The sequence below is a fragment of the Malus sylvestris genome, chromosome 11 (genome assembly GCF_916048215.2).
Source record: "Malus sylvestris chromosome 11, drMalSylv7.2, whole genome shotgun sequence".
NCBI classification, from domain to species: Eukaryota; Viridiplantae; Streptophyta; class Magnoliopsida; order Rosales; family Rosaceae; genus Malus; species Malus sylvestris.
In genome coordinates, this window is record NC_062270.1 from 29,595,725 (window position 1) to 29,605,761 (window position 10,037).

The 10,037-nt window shown below is 37.2% G+C and overlaps 2 protein-coding genes, 1 long non-coding RNA gene and 1 pseudogene across 3 annotated transcripts; 1 reads left to right on the top strand and 3 right to left on the bottom strand.

Moving 5' to 3' along the window:
* Positions 1-1,199: 1,199 nt before the first annotated feature.
* Positions 1,200-2,950, top strand: LOC126590366 (uncharacterized). The gene is made up of 3 exons (XM_050255837.1): positions 1,200-1,710; positions 1,922-2,832; positions 2,927-2,950. The coding sequence occupies exons 1-3, from the start codon at positions 1,200-1,202 to the stop codon at positions 2,948-2,950; spliced, it is 1,446 nt and encodes a 481-aa protein (XP_050111794.1).
* Positions 2,951-3,009: 59 nt separating this feature from the next.
* LOC126590368 (5'-adenylylsulfate reductase 3, chloroplastic-like) lies at positions 3,010-5,610 on the bottom strand (annotated as a pseudogene).
* Positions 5,611-6,324: 714 nt separating this feature from the next.
* Positions 6,325-8,642, bottom strand: LOC126590369 (uncharacterized). Its single transcript, XM_050255838.1, has 2 exons — positions 7,127-8,642; positions 6,325-6,764 (listed from the first exon to the last, which is right to left on the bottom strand). Exons 1-2 carry the CDS (start codon positions 8,640-8,642, stop codon positions 6,325-6,327), a joined length of 1,956 nt encoding a protein of 651 aa, XP_050111795.1.
* A 90-nt stretch (positions 8,643-8,732) lies between these two features.
* LOC126588402 (uncharacterized) lies at positions 8,733-8,927 on the bottom strand. The gene is made up of 2 exons (XR_007611450.1): positions 8,882-8,927; positions 8,733-8,814 (listed from the first exon to the last, which is right to left on the bottom strand). It is a non-coding gene; the product is annotated as an uncharacterized LOC126588402 (long non-coding RNA).
* Positions 8,928-10,037: the final 1,110 nt, after the last annotated feature.

The window sequence follows — 10,037 nt, forward strand, 5'->3', positions numbered from 1 at the left end:
TGGAGTTGCACACCACGTAGTCGACGAAATGTTTGAAAGAAGAAGGCTTGCAGGTTGAAGAAGAATGAGGCGCGCGCGAGCCTTTTTTTTAAAACAACCTGGGCAAAACGACGTCGTTTTGGCCCAGGGAATTTTTTTTTAAATGACCTGGCCAAAACGACGTTGTTTTGGGCCAGGTCTGAAGAAAAAAAAAAACCAGCCTCTCCTTCTTCACATTCACAGATCTGATTCCTCCATTCCAAAACCCCTAATTTTCTTTTGTTTTCTCCTCCTCCAACCCTAAGTTCCAAACTCAATCCCCCCCCCCCAAACCCTCAACTCCATCTCCTCCCATGCTGCCGCCATTGAGGTGCCTTTGTGCTGCCATCGTCGTCGCTGTGGTGGTGGTGCCGCTAGCTACTCTTTTTGTATTTGCTCATTTTTATTGTGAAATTTCACAATTCAAGTAAGTTTTAAACCCTATGTATGATATATTTAATTTAATTAAAACCTAATTCATAATTATTTTGATTATATTGGTGGTTTGATTATATTGTGAGTTTTTATTTTCATTATTTTGTATATGTAGAATATATGTAGAATATATTTAATTTAATTGAAATTCAATTCATATTTATTTTGATTATATTGATGGTTTGTTTATATTGTGAGTTTTTATTTTCATTATTTTGTATATGTAGAATATATTTAATTTAATTGAAATCCAATTCATATTTATTTTGATTATGTTGACGGTATGTTTATATTGTGAGTATTTATTTTGAATATTTTGTATATGTAGAATTATTATGGAACGGTTTTTTAAGAGAAAGTCATCATCGGGTTCGGGTAGTTTGAATAATGTTAATAGTTCAAATACTGTTGGTAGTTCAAGAACTCCAAGTTCAAGACAACGTTAATTAGACGGTGTTTTGGGTAATCTTCAAGCGGATCCTGGATTAAGAACTCAAATGATAGATTATGATGCTATTATGAGAGATGAGGTCCGAAGATCATATCTATAAAAAGGACCTTGTCAACCTAGAGGTCATAATTTCCCAATGGTTTGATGAGTTTGATTGGTTGGAGTATAGTATATCTAAAGATGCGGCATTTTGTCTCTATTGCTATCTCTTTAAAACCAATTTGAACAAGTGGGTAGTGAAGCTTTCACTAGAGATGGATTTAAGACTTGGAAGAAAGGGAGAGAAAGATTTAAGATGCATGTTGGACCGGTTAGGAGTGTTCATAATAAGGCTAGAGAAGCTGCTACAAATTTGATGAATCAAGCTACACATATTGAAACGGCAGTGAGCAAACACTCCGACCAAGCTCGTAAGGCTTATCGCACATGCTTGAATGCATCAATCAAGTGCACTAAGTTTTTATTACGACAAGGTCTTGCTTTTCGTGGCCATGATGAAGGTGCCACTTCAAGCAATAGGAGAAATTACTTGGAGCTATTGCAATTCCTTGCAGATAATGATGATAAAGTTAGAGAAGTTGTGATGGAAAATGCTCCGGGGAATCTCAAATTACTAGCTCCTTGCATTAAAAAAGAAATTGTGAATTCATGTGCTCTTGAAACACTTGATGCTATCATTGATCGTCTAAAAGATAGATTCTTTTCAATATTGGTGGATGAAGCACGCGATGTGTTAGTGAAAGAGCAAATGGCTATGGTGTTGCGTTATGTGGATGACAACGGGCATGTAATTGAAAGATTTGTCGGTATCTAACATGTTACCGACACTACTTCAAGTTCACTAAAGGATGTTATTGACACATTCTTTTCTTGCAACGGTTTGAGCATTTCCAAGCTACGAGAACAAGGTTATGATGGGCAATATGAGAGGTGAGTTGAATGGCCTTAAAACAAAGATATTGAGATAACAACCTTGTGCATATTATGTTTATTGCTTTGCTTATCAACTTCAACTAGCTCTTGTTGCTGTAGCAAAGAAGAATATAGACATTGCCTCTTTTTTTGCAACGACTAATAGTGTGGTTAATCATGTTGGAGCATCTTGTAAGCGGCGTGATTTACTTAGACAGCAACTTCAAGAAGAGCTTGCGATAGCTTTTGAAAATGATTGTCTTATAACGGGGCGAGGCTTAAATCAAGAAACAAATCTCAAACGTGCCGGTGACACACGATGGAACTCACACTATGGTACCTTGATTAGCATCATTTCCATGTTTTCATCCGTGGTTCATGTGCTTCAAATGGTTATTGATGATAATCCCAATGAAAGTGTGGGTGAAGCAAATAAGTTAATGAGAGAAATACGTACTTTTGAGTTTGTGTTTCACCTTTTCTTGATGAAAGTCATATTGGGACTCATAAATGATTTGTCACAAGCATTGCAAAGGAAAGATCAAGAAATTGTGAATGCAATGGCTTTAGTGAAATCATGCAAGGAAAAGCTACATTGGATAAGGAATAATGGGTTTGATGCATTGGTTGATGAAGTATCTTCTTTTTGTGAAAAACATCATATTGATGTTCCTAACATGGAAGAGGCATTTATACTTCCAGGGAGGTCAAGGCGTAATGCTCCAATAAAGACAAATCGTCATCATTATCGTGTGAAGCTCTTTATTTATGTCATTGATGAGCAAATTACGGAGTTAGATGATCGCTTTAATGAGGTAAATACCAAGTTGCTTATTTGTTTGGCATGTTTGAGTCCGAAAGATTCATTTGTAGCTTTTGATAAACCAAAGTTACTTCGTCTTGCTCAATTTTATCCTCAAGACTTTTCGGATGAGGATTGTTTTGCACTTAAAGATCAACTTGAGATTTATATTCATTATGTGCATTCCAGTAGTGATTTCTCTCAATTGGAAGGGGTTGGTGATCTTGCAAAAAAAATGGTGGAGACAAGGATGCATCAAGTATTCAATTATGTATATTTGCTCATTACATTGTCTTTAGTTTTACCAGTTGCAATTGCTTCAGTGGAGATAGCATTTTCTGTCATAAATATTGTTAAGGGTCCACTTAGGAACAAAATGGGAGATCAGTGGTTGAGTGATAGCTTGCTTGTTTATATTGAGAGAGATATTTTTGCTTGTATTGAAAATGAAGCTATAATGCTTCGCTTTCAAAATATGAAACCTCATCGTGGACAATTATAGCTTGTAATGTTGTTTCCGTTATTAATTATGAATGAAAGTACTATGATTTCATTTTCAATATGTTTTTCCATCCTAAATTTTTATTTGGACTTTTACACTAAGACCCCTTGTGGTAAGATTCCTAGCTCCGATCAGGTGCATTGAGTTCTAACCGGAGGGCATTCCCAAAAGCCAACAACGATGCTACGTCCCTCTTCTCCGATGGATACTTGAAGGGCTTTGACGAGTGTTTGGGGAAGAAGAGTATTGTTGGGAAGCTCCCCAACTTCAGTTCTCTCTGTGCATATTCCTTGTGTTCCCCATCAGACCTGAACTTACCCACCTTTACCCATGTTCCTGCCAGATTCTCAGCTAATTCAACGTACGATCCTTCCATTGCCCGCGAAAAATCTGGAAAAGAATCAAGTTAGTGTCAGAGTAAGCCAATTTTCGGCTTTACAAGGTAACCATGGCAACAAAATAAGAATAGTATTCACCTGGCAGAAACGGCACCATGGTGCATAAAGAACAACAAGCCAAGGTTCACTTCGGTTTTCCAATCTAGCCAGGTTCTCTATCCCAGTCCTGCTCAAGGAAACCAAGTTCTTGCTGTTAAAGATGTCTGGGACATTGGCACTCCCATTTGTTGTCGACATCCCATTTCCATTGCCGTTGAGGTGCAGCGCCGCTTTTTGTTCGATATGTCCGTTATGGAGGCCACATTCCTTTGCCTTAGCATCCTCCCACCACCATCTTCCCTCCCTTTCATGCTGCCCTGGCAGCACCGGCCTTGTGCATGGCTCACACCCGATTGAAATGTAACCTTGTGAGTGCAAAGGATTGACAGGAACATCCATGACTTGGAGGAAGTTCCATATGTCATGGCCTTCCGCATTGGCAACAGGATTCCATTTTAACAAGCTTCCAATTCCACCATCAATTCCTTCAAGGGATGGATCCACCTGGACCAGGATTTCAGCTCTTGTGCCAGGAGACTGGTCTTTTCTCTTCCCAGTGATCCAGGCATGGAGACCTTTAAGGGATCGCCTTAAAGGCCTAACCTTCCTTACCCTGCAGCACTCTTGATGGCCGTCTTCATAGAATGAGAACAGTCATTTGCCTCGCACTAGTGCTTGAACTTCAACGGCATTGGGGAACATGTATTCAATGTGAATGCCATAGTGCTTCTCAACAGTGTCGAAAAAATGGTATGCCTCTGGGTTAAGCCTCCCAGTATCCAGGCTGAATACCATGAAGGGCCGACCTGTTAGTTTGGCATACTCAACCAAGGCGACATCCTCAGCTCCACTGCACAAATGAACATTAACTAAATTTAAGTTTTCATTGTAAATGATTATAAACCCCGGTAAAAGTAAAACTGTCGAAATTGAAACATTTTACTTGAGGGAATAGGTTCGTTAAACACTATGTAGAAGAGACTGAATAGTATTACAAATAACAAGCCCGTCTAGCTCAGTTGGTGGGTTCGAGCCCCATGGTGGGCGCATTTCAGTTTTTAGTAATTTAATTTATTTACCAAATCAAGAAATTAGCACTAGAAAAGGTGAAATTACCTGAAAGCAATGGCAATGTCATTCCCAAATTTGTCAAGAGCCTTCTCCATGATTTGAAGTGGGGAAGCGGCTTCCAACTCTTTCGCCAGTTTTTTGTAATCCTTTCGTACTATGTTGCTGCCAACCTCTACAATAACCCCAACAATCAATTTACACAACAATTCCTTCACGTCGATGAGAAAACGAAAAGATTAATTTCAAGCTTCTCACAATGACATAACAGTTACCAGTTAGCACATTATACCTGGAGATATTTGTTCCTTTTCGATTCTGCGGAAAGGGGTGTTGCCAATGATGGTCTCCGGCAAGCGGCCCCAGCCTTCGATTGAAACGAGAATTGATCTGATGGATTCAAAGAAGATGTCCTTTGAGCTAATGTGTTTGAAATAACAAATAAAAAAATGCATTAAATCCCATTCAAATTCAATTAAACAAATTAAAGAACAAAGCAGAAAACTACACAAAACCCACAAATTATAAACTCAATTTCTAAGAATTCAATCCCAAAATAAAAAATTAAACAAATTAATCATTTGGGTAATCACATTTCACATTGCATGATCATGAGCACCAATTCAATTCAAATTTCATAACCAACAAGTGAAGTCGATGAGATCAGAGTCAGCTCAGACAGGCAAATGATAACGAACCACATACATTTCAACAACAATAATAAATAAATACAAAAAAATTGAAAAAATTAAAATTAAAAGAGGGAGAGAGGGTTACGAGATTACCTTTGGGCTTGTGGAAAGAGAGCGGAGCGCGAAGCAAAGATTGGAGGGAAGGAGGCGGAGCTAAGAAAGCCATGAGAGAAATCTGAATGCTTAGAGAGAGAGAGAGGGAGAGAGAGAGAGTCTGTGTACCGTGTTCGCGTGGAGAGCACAGGGAAAAGCGTTAAAATGCGGTAACGGAAACAGTTGACGAATGTCACGGTTCATTGAACCTGGATGCGATTTCGTTCATGAAGTCACTACTATTGTATTTTCCAAGGGACGCGATTTCGTGCATGAAGTCTCTACTATTTTATTTTGAGAAATTTGGAAAAGTAATCATATTTTAAACTCCATATAGAATTATAACCACTATTTTAATTTTATGATAATTCTAACTAAAATTTAATGTTAAAAGTACTAATATACCCTTAATGAAAATTTGGAAAAGTAACCATATTTTAGACCACATATAGAATTATAGCCATCATTTTAGTTTTATGATAATTCTAACCAAAACTTGATGTTGAGATCTTGAAACATAAAAGAGGTAGCCTCCTCAATACTACCTAATACCCCTATTCTCGAACCCTCCATTTCCTACACTCTTTTATATATATATATATATATATATATATATATATATATGGATATTCAAATGTAATCAGAGAAAGTGAGATTTGAAGATAACCTAGTCAACATAAAAATTAATTAGGAATTGAATCTCCGAAGCAAAATTTGAATCTAAAAATAGAGGAGCAAAAAGCCTTTTAAGCTAAAATCTGTGTGAGGTTTTTCTGCCAAACTGGTGATTGAAAATATAAAAGCCAATAATGTGATAAATCCTGGTGATTGAAAATATAAAAACCAATAATGTGATAAATCCCGAATAATATAAAGCCCAATAATGTAATAAATCGCAAAGAAAAACATTCACATCATGTGTTGGAATGGAGTCTAATTGGATTCTTGCAAGTTTGGCGATTGTGGCATGTCCCACCACAGCGACTGCACTTCTTCACTATCTTTTCCTCTCCCTGAGATGGGATTCTGTTTGTCTTGCGTCTTCCAGATACAACTTGTCTGATTGGAGGTAACACAACTCTATTATGCACCTCTTCTGGCACACTCCATTCACTCTTGTTTCCAACCGGCCAAATGGGCTCTGCATACGCTAGCATAATTGCATTGGCTGTGTAGAATTTGGAGCACATAATGTACACTGATGTGTTGCGAATTCGACATGCAGCAGTTGCATGGACACATGGAAGCTGGTCGAGATCAAACCTTCTACACGTGCATGACTTGGCATTTAGATCAACTATATGATATAAGTCAGCCTCATGTACTTGCAATGCATAATGATTAATGGAAGATACTTGCATAGTTGACAAGTAACAACCAACAACAAAAGACCAATTAATCATAATTATCATATTCTTTTATCAACCTGTTTATTTGTTTAAAACATTTTAACTATGTTTTTTGTTAACAAAATATGTGCACTAACCACATAGATTTGGCCGTCATCCAACTCACTTAACCATGAAATATTACATGCTTCATGGCCACAACTGATTAAATAAAAAGTTAAGAAGAGTGAAAATAGCTTTTTGTTGGTTCCTTTTTTTTTTCCTTCGTTTGTTCTTGGTATGGATTCTATGAGAATTTAGGTGTCCAATGTGCATTAGGAATGTGAGAGTGCATAAATATGTAAACAAATCATAGATACTGACATACGCAAGCCTCTATTTTGATTCTTGTGCACTTTTTCCTCTGCCCACTTTGTGAAGGTCGAATTCCATGAACTTGCTGTGTTCCGACGTTCGTTGAACCACTCTTGTAGTATACCTCTAAGGTGATCCGCTAGAGCAATGATAGGCAACTTTCGAGCATCCTTCAGTTTTGCATTCATGGATTCGGCAATGTTGGTTGTCATCATGTTGTATCGTTTTCCACTGAAATGTGCCCGAGCCCATCTATGATACCCAATTTCTTGAAGATATTTTCCTACTTTTCCATCTTTGATTGCCCAAATATCAGTCATTACACTATTAAACTCTGACACAAGGTATGTTTTTGCCGCAGTGTAATATAAGTTAAACATCGTTTCATCATCACCAAATTTATTCCTCATGTTGCCAGCTACATGATACATACAAGCTCCATGATATGCCTCTGGAAACACAGTTTGTACAGCTTTACCAATACTTCCATGTCGATCAGATACAAACACCAAGTCTGTTACCTCTCCAATGGCACTTCTCAATTTTGTAAGAAACCATGTCCATGAAGCGTCATTTTCAGAGTCACCCACACCAAATGCTAAAGGATATATTTGATTTTGTCCATCATGGCATACAGCAACAAATAAGGTGCCAAGATATTTACCCTTTAGAAAAGTCCCATCAACTGCTACCACAGGCCTCATAGAACCACGAAATCCCCTTATAAAGGCTCCCATTGCCATGAAAAAGTATAAAAAGTGATTATTGTCATCCGTTTCTATATGTGTTATTGTCCCAGGGTTTTTACTTTCTAACATGGCACAATAGGCAGGAAGTGCGGCAAAAGATTCCTCTGGCGACCCTCGGATCATGTCAAATGCGTGCTCTCTTGCTCTCCAAGCTTTCTCGTAGCTCATATTAACCCCAACTTGTGCTCGCATATCCTCAATGATGTCTTTAGGTCTATATACACGTGATGCCCCCTCATACTTTGACTTTATAAATTGGCCAACAACAGAACTACTTGCTTGCCGATGATCACGCTGAACAACATCTAATGAACAAGAATGATTAGTTTCAAATTTTCTTACTTCAAAAAATTCTGACACTTGTAACTTGGTTGCATGAAGTCGCCACTTGCAATTATGATCCACACATCTAATTTCCAAACGATCCTTAGTTGATCTTTCCACTTTAAATTCATAATTCTTCCTCATTGCAATCATAGCTAATTGTTTTTGCAACTCTTTCTTACTCGAGTACAATTGTCCGACCATAATATCTCCATCTATATTCAAATCTACAATATTATCATAGTCTTGTATGTTCTTACGCTTGTTACGACGAGACGACGATAGATTGAAATTGACATCATTCGACTGCACATTATCGAAATGGGTACTGTCATGATAGTCATCAGTAAACTCAAAACTCACATCTATTGAAGCCTCACTAATTTGGGCATTGTCTTGAAGAACTTGACTTGGTTGTTCATCACCCAAAATGTCATCATTCTCTTGAATTCCCATTGTTGGTGATGGGGAACTGCATGCAATTGGGTGTTCATCTTCACGTTCATTTAGAGGATATGTTGTAACATATAACGGAATCTTGTTCGGTTTTGCAGAAAGACTTTCACATACCCAACTAGTCACATCGTCGTTGTCTACAATCTCCATCATAGTTTGTATCCCTACATTGCTAATGCATTGATAATGTACTGAGATTCTAAATTCACTTGGACTAACATGAAGACGTTTATATATACCTTGTATAAGATCTGGATGAGTAACTTCAGTTGACACTACCATTGCTTTCGCTTAATCATTTGTGTATTGGCTATCAACCCTCCTCCATCCGTAATGGACCACGGTCACAAATTGAGTCATTTTCTGAAGGAAAAAAAAATTAATTAGCGCATCTAACTAACCTGCAAATATATTAAAATTAGGAAAAAGTTATAGAAAAAATTAATTAGCACATATAACTAACCTGGGTTTTGGGTTTAGGGTTTCGGTGGTGAAAAATGGACACCTCCTTGCAGCAAACCCCAAAACCTTAAAATTCAACGCCAAGCAAAAGCTCCTGATTTTCCAATGCTTTACCAAAGCTTTACCGATGCTTCCATGGACACCTCTCTTCTCGTGATTTTCTTCCTGTTTTTCTCTCGCTGTTCTTTTTATTTTTTGTCAAAATTCAACGCCAAGCAAACCCCAAATTGTTAATCTCTCGCTGTTCTTTTTTTTTTTTTTTTTGGTCAAAATCTCTTCCTGTTTTTCATTCTTGGTTGACTGATGTTGATTAGGTTTTGTTTTTGTTGTGAGAAACCCTAATATTAAGGGTATATTAGTATTTTTACATCAAGTTTTGGTTAGAATTATCGTAAAATTAAAATGGTGGCTATAATTCTATATGAGGTCTAAAATATGGTTACTTTTCCAAATTTCCCTTTTATTTTCAAGGGACTAAATTTTAAATTAAATTTTGTAACTTAAACAGTATAGGTTTTTATGATTATTTCATTGTTGATTAACGTATTTATTTTTTATTGATGATATATCACTTAATTTACAAATTTAGTTTAAAAATTGTTTCCCCAGCATTACCCTATTTCAAAACAATAACCAAAAAGTCATATCCTACTAAGTAAGGTCAGCTGTATGAATCCTAGAACGTCACTGCGTTTGACTTTGTGCCACGTCTTCGTTAGACCCAAGTACTCCAAGTCTTTTCTTAGAGTCTCTTTCCAAATCTTCCTCGATCTTTCTCTACCCCCTTGACCCTGAATTTCTATCTTATAATCGCATCTTTTAACTAGAGTGTAGAATGAAATTTTTAGAGTACCAACAACACTTCCCTAAAATTAAACTTATTATAATGACGGGCCAAGCCCATACCAAACAAGGGTTATACTATGAAGTCCA

Coding starts and splice junctions, on each gene's coding strand:
- LOC126590369 (XM_050255838.1), bottom strand. CDS start 8,642: ATGGGAATTCAAGAGAATGATGACATTTTGGGTGATGAACAACCAAGT. Junction 6,765..7,126: donor GAATCAAAATAGAGGCTTGC/GTATGTCAGTAT, acceptor CAACTATGCAAG/TATCTTCCATTAATCATTAT.
- LOC126590366 (XM_050255837.1), top strand. CDS start 1,200: ATGCATGTTGGACCGGTTAGGAGTGTTCATAATAAGGCTAGAGAAGCT. Junction 1,711..1,921: donor TGTAATTGAAAGATTTGTCG/GTATCTAACATG, acceptor AACTTCAACTAG/CTCTTGTTGCTGTAGCAAAG. Junction 2,833..2,926: donor ATTTCTCTCAATTGGAAGGG/GTTGGTGATCTT, acceptor TAGTTTTACCAG/TTGCAATTGCTTCAGTGGAG.